Below are 19207 nucleotides of genomic sequence, written 5' to 3' on the forward strand. Positions count from 1 at the left end.
AAGAATGAAGTCACTCTGAAAGGCTGAGGTGGGAGGATCACGAGGTCAAGGGATTAAGGCCATCCTGGACAACATGGTCAAACTCCGTCTCTACCAAAAATACAAAAATTAGCCAGGCATGGTGGCGGGCGCCTGTCATCCCAGCTACTCACAAGACTGAGGCAGGAGAATGGCTTGAACCCAGGAGGCGGAGGTTGCAGTGAGCCGAGATCGCACCACTGCACTCCAGTCAGGGCGACAGAGCAAGACTCCGTCTCAAAATAAAAAAAAGAACATTAGTGTGCAGGTTTTTGTGTGTACATGTGTTTTCAATTCTCTTGCATGTATACCTAGGAGTGGAATTGCTGGGTCGTAAGTAACTCTGTGTTGAACTTTCTGAGGAATCGTCAGATTGTTTTCCAAAGCAGTTGCACCATTTCACTCAATCTTCCCTCTTTGCATTCCCACAGCCCTTGGTGTCCACTTGCTACCTCTGGCTGTGTTTCTTAGCTCCTTGCCTGTGGGCCTGTTTCCCTTGAGAGAGCTGGAACCTGACAGCGATGAGTGTATATTTCCTTTTTTTGTGGAGATGGGGCCTCACTATGTTGTCCAGGCTGCTCTTGAACTCCTGGACTCAGGCAATCTGCCTGCCTCATGCTCCCGAAGTGTTGGGATTACAGGCATGAGCCCTCATGACTGGCCTGGATGAGTATGTTTTATTTACTTATTTATTTAATTAAATTAAATTAATTAATTAATTAATTTTTGAGACAGGATCTTGCTCTGTCAACCAGCCTGGAGTGCAGGGGTGCAATCTCAGCTCACTACAACCTCCGCCTCCCGGGTTCAAGCGATCCTCCTGCCTCAGCCTCCTGTATAGCTGGGATTACAGGCGCGCACCACCAGGCCCGACTAATGACTGTGTTTTAATCCGGTGTCATATTTATTTTGACATCCTCAGTTTCCTCATGTGTACAAAGGAGACAAGGTATGGAACTGACAGGTAATCTCACCAGGAAAGTTTGGCTTCATGAAAGCTATTCCCTGGCAAAGTCTGGGAGATGGCCCCCCAAAACTACTTGTGCAGTATTTCTGGTCAGGAGCAAGAAAAGAAAATCCTGATAAGTTCTCTTCACCCTTAACAAAGTTAGATTCTTTTCTATTTTCCAATTAAGTTATAATTATTCATGAACTATGAGAGCCAATAAGCAAGAGTTGCTATATCATGTGGCTTTATTTTCTGGGATACACGTTTGGCGTTTCTTTCTTTGATGTCCTCTTCCACAAGGTTCTCTGGGAACAAGCCACGCCCACGGGCTCAGTCTCCCAGCACCCCCATAGTCTCTCCTCTGCCTCAGCCGGCACCTCTGTCATCTGTGTTCACAAATCTTCCATTTTTCCATTATGTGACGCATTCTTTGTTTCTTTTTGTGTTACTGAGTTTTTCTCTTCCCTCAGTTTCTTCTTCTTAATATTTTTCCTTCTTTTTGATCTAATAACTAAAATGTAGAAACGATGTTATCCATATAGTAAAAAGTGAGGATTAAAATTGGAGACAAAAGAGTTGAGGGAAAAAGCCTGGAAAAATGGAGGTACCAACAGTGGAATTTTCAGAGGATTCATAATGAATGTTATTTGTCTGACAAGGATAGTGAAAATTAAATTCTAAAATTATTTTCCCATATTTTGTATTCAAGTTGTATACATGCCCAGTAAAAGAAGAAGAAGAATGTAGAAAAGTTATAATCCAGTGTGGTAAAGAGACATTGGGAAAGTGTTCTCTACAGGTTATGACAAAGCCCTCTGCCTCAGTGAGCATCAGTGATCTCTCCTGCTCTGGTCGTTCTGCCTCTTTCTGGCTATGTCTGGAGTTTTTAGAGAGTAAGTCCATGTGAGGAATGGTTAGTACGGCTGAATCACACACTGCACTCTCTATAGGTTTCTCTCTAGAAGTTTTTAAACAGATACCCACGAATCTCAGAACTTCTAGGCTGGGCTCAGTGGCTCAGACCTATAATCCCAGCAGTTTGGGAGGCCAAGACAGGAAGATCTCTTGAGCCCAGGAGTTTGTGACCAACCTGGGCAACATGGCGAAAACTGTCTCTACTAAAAATACAAAAACTAGCCCAGTGTGGTGGCTCATGCCTGTAATCCCAGGACTTTGGGAGGCTGAGGAGGGCGGATCACTTGAGGTCAAGAGTTCGAGACCAGCCTGGCCAACATGGTGAGGCCTTGTCTTTACTAAAAATACAAAAATGAGCCAGGCACGGTGGCACGCGCCTGTAATCCCAGCTACTCAGGAGGCTAAGGCATGATAATCACTTGAACCCAGGAGGCGGAGGTTGCAGTGAACCAAGATCGCACCACTGCACTCCAGCCTGGGCAACAGAGCGAGACTCCGTCTCAAAACAAAAACAAAAACAAAAAAGAGTTGGGCATAGTGACTTGCACCTGTAGTCCCAGCCACTCAGGAGGGTGAGGTGGGAGGATTAACTGAGCCCAAAAGGTTGAGGCTGCAGTGAGCTGCCATCACACCACTGCACTCCAGCCTCCAGGGTGACAGAGTGAGACTCTATCGCAAAAAAAAGAAAAAAGGCCAGGCGCGGTGGCTCAAGCCTGTAATCCCAGCACTTTGGGAGGCCGAGACGGGCGGATCACGAGGTCAGGAGATCGAGACCATCCTGGCTAACATGGTGAAACCCCGTCTCTACTAAAAATACAAAAAAACTAGCCGGGCGAGGTGGCGGACGCCTGTAGTCCCAGCTACTCAGGAGGCTGAGGCAGGAGAATGGTGTAAACCCGGGAGGCGGAGCTTGCAGTGAGCTGAGATCCGGCCACTGCACTCCAGTCCGGGCGACAGAGCGAGACTCCGCCTCAAAAAAAAAAAAAAAAGAAAAAAGAAAAAAGAAAAAAGAAAAAAAAAAGAGCCGGAGTGGTGGCTCACGCCAATACTCCTAGCACTTTGGGAGGCCAAGGCAGGTGGATGACTTGAGTTCAGGAGTTCGAGACCAGCCTGGCTAACTGGTGAAATTCCATCTCTACTAAAAGTACAAAAATTAGCCAGGTGTCATGGTGCACGCCTGTAATCCCAGCTACTCTGGAGGCTGAGGCAGGATAATTGCTTGAACCCAGGAGGCAAAGGTTGCAGTGAGGCAAGATTTTGCCACTGCACTCCATTTTTTGAGACGCCTCTGTCTCAAAAAATAAATAAATAAATAAATAAATAAATAAATAAATAAATAAATAAAATTCTATAGCTGGGGTGCATTGGCTCACTCCTGTAATCTCAGCACTTTGGGAGGCTGAGGCAGGTGGATCACGAGGTCAGAAGATCAAGACCATCCTGGCTAACACGGTGAAACCCCGTCTCTACTAAAAATGTAATGGACCTGGTGGCGGGCACCTGTAGTCCCAGCTGCTAGGGAGGCTGAGGCAGGAGAATGGCGTGAACCCAGGAGGCGGAGCTTGCAGTGAGCCAAGATCGCCCCACTGCACTCCAGCCTGGGCGACAGAGCGAGACTCCGTCTCAAAAAAAGAAAAAAGAAAGAAACAAAGAAAAGAAAACCAAGCCACCGCTGCCAGCTTGGCCTTCCTGCAAGTGGCTCTGACAGGTCACGTTACCTGAGTGGATGAACTTCTCCAGCTCCTTTTCATTCTCTGGAAGTAGGTGCGTGGCCTCATCTTCGTCCTCTGAGCCCTCTTCTTGGTCTCCTAATGATGGTATCCTGATATTCTTATAAAGCGACTCGAGCTGTTGTCTTTCCTCAGCCTGTGCCAGTCGACTGGAGAATGATATAAATAAATTTAGAAGCACAGTTTTCATGGTGAATAATACATTTCTCAGTCATGCCACTTTTTGACTGGAAAGGAGTTGCTTTTGGGGAGGGTGCAGAAGTAAGACTTTGAAACCAGAGTAATCATGGTCAGATCTCAAATGTCTACATGGTCAGGTCATTTCCTGGAGTAAGGAGTAACTCTTATCCCAAAGTATGGATCAAAGCCAGGACTAGACGTGAGCAAGGCACTCACATCGGGTTCCAAACTTAAGCTGTTGACAAAAAACTCCATAATCAGACAAATCATCTTTCTCTTTTTCTTTCTCTTTCTTTCTTCCTCTTTTTCTTTTCTTTCTTTTCTCTTTCTTTCTTGTTCCTCTTTCTGTCCTTCCTCCCTCCCTTCCTTCTTTTTTCTCTTTTTTTTCTTTCCTTTTTCCCCCTTTTTTTTTTTTCTCTCTCTCTCTCTCTTTCTTTCTTTGGAACAAGGTCTCATTCTGTCGCCCAGCCTAGAAGTGAACTGATGCAATCACGGTTCACTGCAGCCCCGAACTCCTGGGTTCGGTCTTCCCTGCTCAGCCTCCTGAATAGCTGGGACCACAGGCTCATTGGCACCATGCCCGGCTAATTATTTTTGTATTTTTCTGTAGAAATGGGGTCTTGCTATGTTGCCCAGGATGGTCTCAAACTCCTAGGCTCAAGCTACCTTTCCTCCTTGGCCTCCCAAAGCACTAGAATTACAGGTGTGAGCCACTGTGCCCGGCCACAGTCATATTTCAGTGTAATATTTTACAAAATAAAAATTAATGCCAAGAAATCCGTGATGAACAAAATGGGACAGAAAGGGTGTTACTGATGTTTCTACCTCACTGTAGGTCCAATCCTGGAAGTGGATCATTGAACAGCTATTTCTGTTTGGTGTGGAAATGGATGACAGTGTTTTCTTAACATGCTTACCTTCCCAGTACTGTGTGAATTATGTAATAAAAAAATACTTTTAGGGGCCAGGCGCAGTGGCTCACTCCTGTAATCCCAGCACTTTGGTAGGCTGAGGCGGGCAGATCACCTGAGGTCAGGAGTTCGAGGCAAGCCTGACCAACATGGAGAAACCCCGTCTGTACTAAAAAAATACAAAATTAGCAGGGCGTGGTGGCGCATGCCTGTAATCCCAGCTACTTGGGAGACTGAGGCAGGAGAATCACTTGAACCCAGGAGGCAGAGGTTGCAGTGAGCCGAGATCGCGCCCGCCATCGCACTCCAGCCTGGGCATCAAGAGTGAAACTCCGTCTCAAAAAAATAAAAAATAAAAAACTTTTAGGGTTAGCTTGTTTTTTGTTTTTCTTGCTGAGAGCCAAATCCCAGCAGAGGGTTGGCTCCTTTGGGTGCCAGGGGCAGTGGTGGGGAAGGGTGTGGGCACTCTAGAAGCTGTGAGGCAGCAGAGCTGGCTACAAACATCACCAAAGATCGTCAAAAGGCTGGGGCAGGAGCAAGAATTGAGTGACGAGAGGGAGGTGCTAACCTCAGTGTGAAATGTAAGGAGGTGACCCAAACACTGAAAAATGAAGATGAGTATTTTTTTTTTTGAGATGGAGTTTCGCTTTGCTGTCCAGGCTGGAGTGCAATGGCGCGATCTCGGCTCACCACAACCTGTGCCCCCCAGGTTCAAGCAATTCTCCTGCCTCAGCCTCCCGAGTAGCTGGGATTACAGGCATGCACCACTACGCGCGGCTAATTTTTTTGTATTTTTAGTACAGATGGGGTTTCTCCATGCTGATCAGGCTGGTCTTGAACTCCCAACCTCAGGTGATCCACCCACTTTGGCCTCCCAAAATGCTGGGATTACAGGCGTGAGCCACCACTCCCAGCCCTTAACTCAATAATTTTAAAAATTGAAATGAAGCAATAAATAAATAAATAAATAAAATCCAGGCTATACCAAATGTCAAAACTGTAAACAGAGATAGGATCCAACAGTGCTGTGCTGAACAACAGGGGAGCTTCAGTCAAAAGGAAAGGTGTGAGTCCCTATATATATGTTTTAATGTATTTTTAAATGCTTATTCTTTTCCAAAACACTTCAGAAGTTCAGATTTTTTTTTTTTTTTTTTTTTTTTTTTTTTTGAGACGGAGTCTCGCTCTGCCGCCCAGGCTGGAGTGCAGTGTCGCCATCTCGGCTCACTGCAAGCTCCGCCTCCCGGGTTCCCGCCATTTTCCCGCCTCAGCCTCCCAGTAGCTGGGACTACAGGCGCCCACCACCTCGCCCGGCTAGTTTTTTGTATTTTTAGTAGAGACGGGGTTTCACCGTGTTAGCCAGGATGGTCTCGATCTCCTGACCTCGTGATCCACCCACCTCGGCCTCCCAAAGTGCTGGGATTACAGGCTTGAGCCACCGCGCCCGGCCAGAATATTTTTAATAATTGAAAACTGGTGTATGAAAAGTCACAACGTTAAGTTTAAATATTTTATCTAGGCCAGACATGGTGGCTCACGCCTGTAATCCCAGCACTTTGGGAGGCCAAGGTGGGCAGATCACGAGGTCAGAAGATTGAGACCATCCTGGGTAACACAGTGAAACCCCGTCTCTACTAAAACTACAAAAATGGGACGGGCGCGGTGGCTCAAGCCTGTAATCCCAGCACTTTGGGAGGCCGAGGTGGGTGGATCACGAGGTCAGGAGATCGAGACCATCCTGGCTAACACAGTGAAACCCCGTCTCTACTAAAAAATACAAAAAAAACTAGCCGGGCGAGGTGGCGGGCGCCTGTAGTCCCAGCTACTCGGGAGGCTGAGGCAGGAGAATGGCGGGAACCCGGGAGGCGGAGCTTGCAGTGAGCTGAGATCCGGCCACTGCACTCCAGCCTGGGAGACAGAGCCAGACTCCGTCTCAAAAAAAAAAAAAAACAAAAACAATTAGCCAGGTGTGGTGGCGGCGCCTGTAGTGCCAGCTCCTCGGGAGGCTGAGGCAGGAGAATGGTGTGAACCTGGAAGGCGGAGCTTGCAGTGAGCAGAGATCGCGCCACTGCACTCCAGCCTGGGCGACAGAGCAAGACTCCATCTCCAAAAAAAAATAAAAATTATTTAAAAAACCGTTTATACCCCAAACAAAATTAATTGTAATTTTACTTTCCTGGTTTAAATAAAAGCAAACTTACCAATAGTATTTTCAAAATCTAATTCTGGAAAAAATGAACCATTAAAAATTACATAAAACTTGTATTTTTGAATAGGTGGTTTTGTTTTTTTGTGTTTGTTTGTTTGGGTTTTGGCCTCAGGCTCCCCTCTAGCTTAGTGCTAATACAAATGTGAAAACAATAAGAATTGACTAGCTCAACAACTCAATTCAACACTGAGTGTCCAGGAGATATGTTTTACCGAGTTGCATTAGAAAACTTTATATTTATTAATAGTGTTGTCTATAATAATGAAATATACGGAAGCTACAGTTACATAATTTTTTTTTTTTTTTTTTTTTTTTTTTTTTTTTTTTTGAGACACGGTCTCACTCTGTCGCCCAGGCTGGAGTGCAGTGGTGCAACCTCAGCTCACTGCAACCTCCACCTCTGGGGCTCAAAGCATGCTCCCACCTCAGCCTCTAGAGTAGCTGGGACTACAGGTGTGTGCCACCACACCTGGCTAATTTTTGTATTTTTTGTATAGCTGGGGTTTCACCATGTTGCCCAGGCTGGTCTCAAACACTTGAGTTTAAGGGATCCACCTGCCTCGGCCTCCCAAAGTGTTGGGATCACAGGTGTTAGCTACTGCCCCCAGCCTATACGGTTACATAAATTAAGTGGATGTAGTGGAGATAACCCACAACCAAGCACGCAGGTTACACTCTCATTAGCAACATTTTTCCTCTTTTGCCTTTAATGTCACTTTGCCTTCATGTGACCTACTCCAAGGTGGTCTCAACATAGCTGCCTCAAAAAATATCCCACACATGGCAATATATCCTGTTTTCATACTTAATTCTAATGAAGCAAGTAATTTTGTACTTCTCAAGCTGTTTCTGGTGCGATAACAACGGAATCCTAGCACAGAATCATAGAGTAGGAGTCAGAGCCTGTTGGTTTGGTCAGAACCACATGAGGTCACAGTGTGTCTCACCTTTTTCTACCGTGAATTTCAAAACGATTACATCACTCAAAAGAGCTTGACCCCAAGCTTTATTTGCAAAGACAGTGACGTATCTTCCCCCAAAGATGCTATCACCCCAGACTGCACTGACACCTTTCTAGTGAAAGGGAGCGTGGTCGCTCTTTTCTGCTGTGCACTATTGAGATTCCTTCCAAAGTAACAAGTTCATTTTTTATTTATTTATTTATTTATTTATTTATTTATTATTTGAGACAGAGTTTTGCTCTTGTTGCCCAGGCTGGAGTACAATGGCGTTATCTCTGCCCACTGCAACCTCCGCCTCTCATGTTCAAGCGATTCTCTTGCCCCAGCCTCCCGAGTAACTGGGATTACAGGTGCCTGCCACCATGCCCAGATAATTTTTGTATTTTTAGTAGAGACGGCATTTCACTATGTTGGCCAGGCTGGTCTCGAACTCCTAACCTCAGGTGATCTGCCCGCCTCAGTCTCCCAGAGTGCTGGGATTACAGGCATGAGCCACCACACCCGGCCTCAAGTTCATTTTAAAACACCAAATGCTGGGGTCTGGGAATGGTGGCTCACACTTTTAATCCCAGCACTTTGGGAGGCCCAGGCGGGCGGATCACCTGAGGTCGGGAGTTTGAGACCAGCCTGACCAACATGGAGAAAGCCCATCTCTACAAAAAATGCAAAATTAGCCGGGTATGGTGGCGCATGCCTGTAGTAATCCCAGCTACTTGGGAGGCTGAGGCAGGAGAATTGCTTGAACCCAGGAGGCAGAGGTTGCAGTGAACCGAGATCCGTACCACTGCACTCTAGCCTGGGCAACAAGAGCAAAACTCCGTCCCCACCCAAAAAAAAAAAAGTAAAAAAATAAAATACTGAATTTTGGGAGGATGCCAGCATCTCAAACTGTGTCTTTCACACATTTTTGATCATGACTCCCAGTAAAAAAAAAAAAATATATATATATATATATATATATATTTTTTTTTTTTTTTTTTTTTTGAGACGGAGTTTCGCTCTGTCGCCCAGGCTGGAGTGCAGTGGCCGGATCTCAGCTCACTGCAAGCTCCGCCTCCCGGGTTTACGCCATTCTCCTGCCTCAGCCTCCTGAGTAGCTGGGACTACAGGCGCCCACCACCTCGCCCGGCTAGTTTTCTGTATTTTTTAGTAGAGACGGGGTTTCACCGTGTTAGCCAGGATGGTCTCGATCTCCTGACCCCGTGATCCGCCCGTCTCGGCCTCCCAAAGTGCTGGGATTACAGGCTTGAGCCACCGCGCCCGGCCAAAAAATATATTTTATTTCACAACCATGTGTCTCTGTGTGTGTACATGTCTCACGTGTGTCTGAAAAGATTAAAAATCAGCCTTTTACATTAATATTTTAAGTAATATTTTCTAACATTTTCTATTCTGCGGCTGGGCGCGGTGGCTCAAGCCTGTAATCCCAGCACTTTGGGAGGCCGAGACGGGCGAATCACGAGGTCAGGAGATCAAGGCCATCCTGGCTAACACGGTGAAACCCCGTCTCTACTAAAAAATACAAAAAACTAGCCGGGCGAGGTGCCGGGCGCCTGTAGTCCCAGCTACTCGGGAGGCTGAGGCAGGAGAATGGCGTAAACCTGGGAGGCGGAGCTTGCAGTGAGCTGAGATCCGGCGACTGCGCTCCAGCCTGGGCGACAGAGCAAGACTCTGTCTCAAAAAAAAAAAAAAGAGGCTGGGCGCGGTGGCTCAAGCCTGTAATCCCAGCACTTTGGGAGGCCGAGACGGGCGAATCACGAGGTCAGGAGATCAAGGCCATCCTGGCTGACACGGTGAAACCCCGTCTCTACTAAAAAATACAAAAAACTAGCCGGGCGAGGTGGCGGCACCTGTAGTCCCAGCTACTTGGGAGGCTGAGGCAGGAGAATGGCGTAAACCTGGGAGGCGGAGCTTGCAGTGAGCTGAGATCTGGCCACAGCACTCCAGCCTGGGTGACATAGCGAGACTCCGTCTCAAAAAAAAAAAAAAAAATATATATATATATATAATATATATATTTTCTATTCTGCTGAATTGTATTCTGTCCTGTGTCTTTCTTTCTCTCTCTCTTTTTTTTTTTTTTTTATTATACTTTAAGTTCTAGGGTACATGTGCATAACGTGCAGGTTTGTTACATATGTATACTTATGCCATGTTGGTGTGCTGCACCCATCAACTTGTCAGCACCCATCAATTCATCATTTATATCATGTATAACTCCCCAATGCAATCCCTCCCTCCTCCCCCCTCCCCATGATAGGCCCCAGTGTGTGATGTTCCCCTTCCCGAGTCCAAGTGATCTCATTGTTCAGTTCCCACCTGTGAGTGAGAACATGCGGTGTTTGGTTTTCTGTTCTTGTGATAGTTTGCTAAGAATGATGGTTTTCTTTCTTTTTTCATGTATATCATGACTCAACGTGAGTACAACCCACATTTTGAAAAACACTCATCTGGAAATTTATAATGACTGTAATAACTTAACAATTATAAGATGTGTCATCATCATCCTTTGACACTAAATAATAATCAGTTGACTTGTCCCATTTAAGGATAGCAGATGTTATTTAGCAGATACTTACTATATCATATAGGAGATTGCCATCCCACTTATCAGGGCAGTGCTGAAGGCTACGCTCGAAATTAAAATTACTTTAACAAGAGCAGGTCTATGCCGAATTATTGCTAAAAAGAAAAGAAAAGAAAATAAGTGCTCAAAAATGTTCATTTTAGCTATGTCTTTCAGTTAATGTATTTGTCCTTACAGAGGGGAATAGAAGTCAAAACCAGATACACTTTAAAAAAATAGCTTTTTTTTTAGACACAGAGTCTCGTTCTATCACCCAGGCTGGAGTGCAGTGCATGATCACAGCTCACTGCAACTTCCATCTCCCGGGTCTGAGCGATTCTCCTGCCTCAGCCTCCCAAGTAGCTGGCACCACAGGCATGCGCCACCACACTTGCCTAATTGTTTTATGTTTTTGTAAAGATGGGGTTTTGCCACGTTGCTCAGGCTTTCTTAATTTTAGAAAATACCGAAGTTAGATTTTACGGCCTATGTGAACAAATATAATTTTTGCTCCCAACAATCTCTGACTCAAGTTCACTTTCCATCCTGGGCTGGAGCCCTCCCCTCTGCGCTGTAGAGACTCTGGGTCCCTGACTCTGTGTGGCAACACCTGCTGTGTATGCAGCTGAAGGGGAAGTGGCCTTCATCTTATGATTTGGGTGCTGCCCTGATGGTCTCAGATTGTGTGGTGCTCTCATGAAAGGACATTGCAGGACAACTTAGGATGGAATTCCATGGACCTGCATTCCAGGTGTCAATTTTAGGACTACGGAACGTGCTATAAAATCATGGCTGTTCTTTGCAGGCTCAGGTGTGTCATCCTCCTTCATATTATCTGAAATGTGAAAAAATAACAAGTTGTTTGTGCAAACTGAACAAAATAGCAGTTGGTGAAGTAAGTGCATTATTCAGCCACTTGTAAAATCTGACAAGTTGGGATGGATGCCGTGGCTCACACCTGTAATTCCAGCACTTTGGGAGGCCAAGGTGGGTGGATTACCTGAGGTCAGGAGTCCGAGACCAGCTTGACCAACATGGTGAAACCCTGTCTCTACTGAAAATACAAAAATTAGCTCGGCATGGTGCTGCCTGCCTGTAATCCCAGCTACTCAGGAGGCTGAGGCAGCAAAATTGCTTGACCCAGGAGGCAGAGGTTGCAATGAGCCAAGGTTGTGCCATTGCACTCCAGCCTGGGGGACAGAGCGAGACTCCATCTCAAAAAAAAAAAAAAAAAAAAAAAAAAATCTGACAAGTTGAGGCAGCTCCCCCTTGCCTCATGCCTGGCCTTCCCCTGACTGCCATCTCTTCACTGGCACAGGGCGAGGGGTTCAGCCACCTGAGCTGAAAAGCGTCCTGAGATTCATCCCTCAGTGGAAACAGCATGCTGAAAACAGCCTGGACTATGAAAAAGCTAAGAGTGTAACATGAATAACTAGATTTTAGGTGAGGGATATGGGGCGTTCACTCTACAGTTCTGTCTACTGTTCTGTATGTTTTCAAATTTTCATGAGGAAATATTTTGGGAAGGAAAAGAACACAGGTTGCAGATAGTTTAGGTGTGATGAAAACTGAAAATGGGCCAGGCGAGCTGGCTCATGCCTATAATGCCAGCACTTTGGAAGGCCAAGGCAGGTAGATCACTTGAGGTCAGGAGTTCAAGACAACTCCGGGCAACATGGCGAAACCCCGTCTCTACTTAAAACACAAAAATTAGCTGGTGTGGTGGCTCACACCTGTAGTCCCAGCTACTCAGGAGGCTGAGGCAGGAGAATCACTTGAACCTGGGAAGCAGAAGTTGCAGTGAGCCGAAATTGTGCCACTGCACTCCAGCCTGGATGACAGAGTGAGACTCTGTCCAAAAAAAAAAGAAAACTAAAGAAAACTGAAAACGGACACTGGATGGGGCATCCAGGAGGTCATCAGAGATCCAGGCAGAGGACATATTAGCTGTGTGGTGGGGACACAACTGAAGCAGGTTCAGGAGGGAGTGAGAAGAAAGGAACTGGAAACCGTGAATTTTGAAAATGATTTTGGGGAACTTTGTATAAAAGAAAGAAGAGAAATGGGCACAGCTCCTGGAGGAGTCTAAGAGATCGAGAGACGGATCTTGTTTTTAAGACGTGAACATTGGCAGCACGTTCGTGAATGGGAATGAGACAGTGAATTGTGATACTACAGTACCAGTTCCTTCTGGCTGCTGTAACAAAACACCACAGGCTTTGTGGCTTAGAAACAACAGACACAGCCAGCCGCAGTGGCCCACTCCTGTAATCCCAGCACTTCGGGAGGTGGGCAGATCATGCGTGAGCTCAGGAGTTCAAGACCAGCCTGGGCAACATGGTGAAACCCTGACTCTACAAAAAATACAAAAATTCGTCAGATGAGGTGGCAGGTGCCTGTACTCCCAGCTACTCAGGAGGCTGAGGCAGGAGAATTGCTTGAGATAGGGAGTGGGAGGTTGTAGTGAGGTGAGACTGCACCATTACACTCCAGCCTGGGTGATGGGAATGAAACCTTGTCTCAAAAAAAACCTCTGAGAGGCCGACGCAGGTGGATCAGGAGGTCAGGAGTTCGAGACCAGCCTGACCAACATGGCAAAACTCCGTGTCTACTAAAAATACAAAATAAAATTAGCCAGGCATGGTGGCTGATGCCTGTAATCCCAGCTACTCAGGAGGCTGAGGCAGGAGAATCGCTTGAACCCAGGAGGCAGAGGTTGCAGTGAGCAGACATCACACCACTGCACTCCAGCCTGGGCGACAGAGCAAGACTCTGTATGGGAAAAAAAAAAAACAAACAAACAAACAAAAAAAACAACAAAGAAACAACAGACATTGATTTCTCCCAATTCTGGAGGCTGGGAGGTCCCAGATCAAGGTATCAGCAGCTTTGCTGGCTGGCAAGGGTTCACTTTCTGGTTCAACAGAGGGTGGATTCTTGGTTGTGTCCTTACAAGGTGGAAGGAGTGAGATAGCTCTCTGTGACTTCTATTGTAAGGGTACTATTCCCAATCATGGGGGTTCCACCCTCATGACCTCGTCATCTCCCAAAGGCTGCAACTCCTAATATCCTCACCTTTGAGATGAGGATTTCAACACATGAATATGGGGTTGGGGGACACCAGCATTCAGACTGGAGCATGCAGGAAAGGGAAAAGGAATTGCCAGGAAAGTCCTTGAGTTGCCCTAAGAGGATGGAAGCTGGGACAGAGGCCAGCCTTGGCATTGACAGTTCAATTTCCAGCAGGAAACGGAGAAAGGGGGTGTGATTGCTGTTAGACAGGAGGGTGTGGACACTGTCTTTTAACTGCTTAAATTTTGTTTGTGAAGGAGGCAAACAAGGGCATTCTGGGAGCGCAAGGCTGGGGTAGAATACACTGAGATATTTGCAGAGCTAGAGAAATAGATGAGAAAGTCACCAAGCAGGATGGGAGAAGTAGACTAGGAAAATGAATAGCATATTTTTAATAAAATTTCCTAGAAATAGACCAGGCATGGTGGCTCACACTTGTGATCCTAGCACTTTGGGAGGCCGAGGTGGGTGGATCACGAGGTCAGGAGATCGAGACCACCCTGGCTAACATGATGAAACCCCCGTCTCTACTAAAAGTACAAAAAAAAATGAGCCGGGTGTGGTGGCAGGCACCTGTAGTCCCATAAGGTGGGATAAGTCCCATACTTATCCCATAAAATACTTACCCCATACTTATCCCATAAAATAAATAAGAAAATTATATTTTCTTATTTTCTGAATTCCTGATGCTCTGGCATTTGGGGCCTTAATCCTGGAGAGACCTCCCTTCCCAGGGCTAGTTATTTCTTAGAGACAGCAGATGACTCCCCTGCAAGCACACCTTTGATATACAAACCAACCAATCCAGAGCCCACACCCCAACCATCTCCTTTTCAAACTCACACACTAAGCCAATCTCTCCCTGCCTGCCCTAAATCACTCCAGGGTCAAATACTGGACAACTAGAAACCATCCCTATGGTTTGCCAAAATTATTTTTATTTCTTTTTATTTTTATTTTTTATTTTTTGAGACGGAGTCTCGCTCTGTCGCCCAGGCTGGAGTGCAATGGCCGGATCTCAGCTCACTGCAAGCTCCGCCTCCCAGGTTCACGCCATTCTCCTGGCTCAGCCTCCCAAGTAGCTGGGACTACAGGCGCCGACACCTCGCCCAGCTAATTTTTTGTATCTTTTAATAGAGACGGGGTTTCACCGTGTTAGCCAGGATGGTCTCGATCTCCTGACCTCGTGATCCGCCCGCCTCGGCCTCCCAAAGTGCTGGGATTACAGGCTTGAGCCACCGCGCCCGGCCCGTTTTTTTTTTTTTTAAAGACAGTCTCCCTCTGTTGCCCAGGCTAGAGTACAGTGACACGATCTCAGCTCACTGCAACCTCCACTTCCCAGGTTCATGCGATTCTCCCCCTTCAGCCTCCCGAATAGCTGGGACTACAGGCACCCACCACCGCTCCCGGCTAATTTTTGTATTTTTAGTAGAGATGGGGTTTCACCATGTTAGCCAGGCTGGTCTCGAACTCTTGACCTCAAGTGATTTGCCCGCCTCGGCCTTCCTAAGTGCTGGGATCACAGGCATGAACCACTGCGCCCGGCCCGGAATAAAGGCTTTTGCTCACACTTTCCTGGCTCCCTTTGCCTCTTGACCAACCCTGGTGCTTCCTTGTGTGGCCTCCTACTTCTAGGGACCCGTGAGTACCAGGCTTCTTCCTTCACGACAGTCATTTCTGCGTCTGCATGTCTCACTCAGCGTATGTGATTAAAACAAATGGTGGCTACGTGCTAAAGCAGTGGGGATGGGTGGGGGGCGGAGCTGACTCAGTAGCAGTCCTGTTGCAGGCACTTAGCAAATGTGCAGAGGAGAAGGAAGGATGCTCTGGGGCGGGAGCAGCAGCAGGACACGAGGTGCCTTCTGCTTTGGAGGACTCTGAAGCGAGTGGTGTTGAGGAGGTTCCAGGACAAGCCATGGTAGGGAGAGTTGCTAGAAAGGCTGCTGACGGGGTCGCTGTGTGTGCCCATGCATTCTGTGTGTTCCACAGAGATCTCAGACACAGCCTGTGCTCTACTCACTACAACACCAGCCCATGGAGTTCAGCCACCTTCTCACCCGCCCCAGACGGCGTCACTGTGCATTCCCCTCCAGAGGGGGCACCTTGTCTAACACACGTGAAGGCGCAGACTCCTTGTGCAGACTCCTTGGTGACCACCCAGCACCCTCTGCAGCCACACATCACCACAGCTTCAGGAATGCTGCGGGTCCACCCGCCCGCCCGCCCTCCCAGATCCCTTGACTTACCTTTATTCCTCAGGAATTTCATGGGGTGCGTAGGTGATGCCGCTAAAAGGCCATCAAAGGGGATCAAAAAGAAGAGATTTTAAGATGGCTTAAGATGAATTTGGGAAAACAAGGAAATAACTTGGCATTAGAGAAGGCAGCCTAACACACAGCTTCCAAATATCTCAGATGGCATGTGCTAATACATTCTTCCCAACGCCTGGCAGCAATGTGCGGGTTAATTTGCAGAAGCCTGGTGTTCTTTTTGCATCTGGTGCTCCCTATCATGAAGAATGACCTTTAGGAACAGGATACTTTTGGTTTCTGGCCTCCTTTTGCAGTCATACAAGTTGGGAAATCTCTGCCCAAATTGAGGACCTGGAGGGAATTTCAGTTGGAGGGGCTATGACCTCATTAGAAGGTCAGAGAGGGTTGGGCACAGTGGCTCATGCCTGTAATCCCAGCGAGGCAGGCAGATCACCAGGTCAGGAGTTCGAGAGCAGCCTGACCAACAGGGTGAAACCCTGTCTCTACTGGTCTCTACTGAAAATACAAAAATTAGCCAGGCGTGGTAGTGCACGCCTGTAGTCCCAGCTACTCAGGAGGCTGAGGCAGGAGAACTGCTTGAACCCGGAGGTGGAGGTTGTGGTGAGCTGCGATCGTGCCATTGTACTCCAGCTAGGCGACAGAGAAAGACTCCGTCTCAAAAAAAAAAAAAAAAAAAAAAGATCAGAGAGCCAGGCAGAGAGGCCAGGGAACCAACAGTAGTGTCCTTTCCTTGGACACAAATTAGATGCAGATGTATCACACAGCATTTCCTTTGCATGGAATGGACATTGTTTATAAGCATCATGTATCTCCACAAAGGGTTGCTGAGCTTCAAAGATTGTTGGGCTTGGTTTTGCTGTTGTAAGATAAACAGACATCCTCTAGTACTCAAATTAGAAAGGAACCACAGAAAATGCTTATAAAGAATTCTCGGCCAGGTGCGGTGGCTCACGCCTGTAATCCCAGCACTTTGGGAGACTGAGGCAGGAAGATCATGAGGTCAGGAGATCGAGACCATCCCGGCTAACATGGTGAAACCCCGTCTCTACTAAAAACACAAAAAATTAGCTGGGCCTGGTGGCAGACGCCTGTAGTCCCAGCTACTCAGAAGGCTGAGGCAGAAGAATGGCGTGAACCTGGGAGGTGGAGCTTGCAGTGAGCTGAGATCGCATCACCGCACTTCAGCCCGGGCGACACAGCGAGATCCGTCTAAAAAATAATAATAAGAATAAAAATTCTCTACACTCGTAAACCTTCTGTGTCTAGACTTGCATGCTCTACTGCCAAAACATGCACCAAATTACAATTCAAGTCAGACAGACAATCTGTGTAATCTGGATGGGATCAAGGTTTTTGTGTGTGCTAATTAAAGTGAAAAGAAGAAGAAAGAGAAGAAAGTGGCAATCCCTAAACAGAAAGCACAACTTAACAGAGAGTGAAGAGCGTAAGATCTAATTTCCAAGCAAATGTTTATCTAATTACACTCTATTTTATGAACCTTTCTACTACCAAGCACACAGTACACATTCCCATAGCAGATAAGACAGGACTCCAGGCTACGATTCTCACTTCACTGAATGAGGAATTCAATGACTCACCCACGGATCTCGAGGCAGCCCCTTGAATCCCAGGTAACTGGGTTTTACGAGAGAACACTTTGGGCCCTTTGGTGATGTTTCTGGGTGGTTGTGATTGTTTATTGCCTTGAAAAGAAAACGTTTTGCGGTGAAATGTCATTACCCTCTTTTTCTCTCTCCTGAAACAGCTTTTCAGTTTTCCCTGAGTCACGTAAAACCAGTGGTTGAAGCTACCTGGTAAGCCTGTTACGTTTCCAGCGGGATGGAGTCCATCTGCAAACGGCAAGCACAAATGAAGTGGGCATTCCATTACAAACAAAACCAAAATGAGGAAACCACTCTGAACCTTGTCCATCACTTTCAAATTAACAGTATTTTATCCTATGGATGAAAGGAAATACTCTGCTGCAGTCCAGCATCTGCCCTCTATTTATCTGAGCAATCAAGCTCTACTCCCTTCAGAATGTTCGGGCAGTGACCTGGAGCCACCAGTGTGAGGTCAGTCTTTGCTGTGGTAACGGAGTTCCTTCATGGAACCAAGCTGACCAATGGGGAGACGACAGTGGAAGAGGGCAGTGCTTGGAGGTGCAGGCATGATTAGACCAGGTCCCTGCCTGCAGTGTGCAGACTAGTGAGGAGGCAGAAAGAAATCAATTACAGTCAGCCCTCTGCATGCGTAGTTCCCCATCCGTGATTTCCACCAACCTCACTTGGAAAATGTTCAGGAAAAAAGGAATAGGCATGGTAGCTTATGCCTGTAATCCCAACACTTTAGGAGGTCAAGGGCAGATCGCTTACGGCCAGGAGTTCAAGAACAGCCTGGCCAACATAGTAAAAGCCCATCTCTACTAAAAAGACAAAAATTTGCTGGGCGTGGTGGTGCACACCTGTAGTTCCAGCTACTTGGAAGGCTGAGGTGTGAGAATCACTTGAACCCAGGAGGTGGAGGTTGCAGTGAGCTGAGATCATGCTACTGCACTCCAGCCTGGGCGACAGAGCAAGACTCTGTCTCGAATAAATAAAACAACAAACGCCAAAACAAAAACAAAAACTAGCCAGGCATGGTGGCGTGTACCTGTAGTCCCAGCTACTCGGGAGGCTGAAGCAGGAAGATCACTTGAGCTGAGGAGGCAGAGGTAGCAGTGAGCCAAAATCGTGTCACTGCCCTCCAGACTGGGCAACAGAGCAAGATTGTGTCTCCAAACAAACAAACAAAAAAAAAAAAAAAAAAAAAAAAGAAAGCAAGAAAAAGAAAAGAAAGTGGAAGGAAAGCAGTCACCCTTAGAAGGGAGGCAATGTGCACCAGGGAGACCCATAGCAGGAAGGTGAAGGGGGACTCCTGATGACTGAAAGTGGGCCCTAGGCTTCAGAGATGGCAGGAATGGAAAATGGGCTCAAGAAGGCAATGAACTCAGTCATGTATGAGGGAGACAGAGGGGACCTGGGAGTCCTGGACGTTAGGGAACACCGAAATCAATCTTGATTCTTTAGTGTCCAGGCTGTGCATGATAGGTGACAGGAAGGGAATACTTCCCGGAAGAAGCAGAAGTCTGGGACTTTCTTTTGACTCGTGATGTGATCTGAGCCACAGGAGGTCCCCCCCCGCCTTTTTTTTTTGAGATGGAATCTTACCGTCACCTACACTGGAGTGCAGCGGCACAATCTTGGCTCACTGCAACCTCCACCTCCTGGGTTCAAATGATTCTCCTGCCTCAGCCTCTGGAGCAGCTGGGATTACAGGCGCCCGCCACCACACCCAGCTGATTCTTGTATTTTTAGTAGAGATGGGGTTTCACCATGTTGGCCAGGCCAGTCTCGAACTCCTGATCTCATGATCTACCCACC

At 47.0% G+C, this 19207-nt stretch overlaps 1 protein-coding gene across 1 annotated transcript; it reads right to left on the bottom strand.

Annotated features, from left to right (window-relative positions):
• Positions 1 to 1194: 1194 nt before the first annotated feature.
• Positions 1195 to 17816, bottom strand: C12H19orf18 (chromosome 12 C19orf18 homolog). Its single transcript, XM_010386975.2, has 6 exons — positions 17597 to 17816; positions 17384 to 17488; positions 15759 to 15800; positions 10454 to 10556; positions 3601 to 3761; positions 1195 to 1478 (listed from the first exon to the last, which is right to left on the bottom strand). Exons 1-6 carry the CDS (start codon positions 17715 to 17717, stop codon positions 1360 to 1362), a joined length of 651 nt encoding a protein of 216 aa, XP_010385277.1. The 5' UTR covers positions 17718 to 17816; the 3' UTR covers positions 1195 to 1359.
• Between the last annotated feature and the right edge of the window lie 1391 nt (positions 17817 to 19207).

Source organism: Rhinopithecus roxellana, chromosome 12, assembly GCF_007565055.1.
Source record: "Rhinopithecus roxellana isolate Shanxi Qingling chromosome 12, ASM756505v1, whole genome shotgun sequence".
NCBI lineage: Eukaryota > Metazoa > Chordata > Mammalia > Primates > Cercopithecidae > Rhinopithecus > Rhinopithecus roxellana.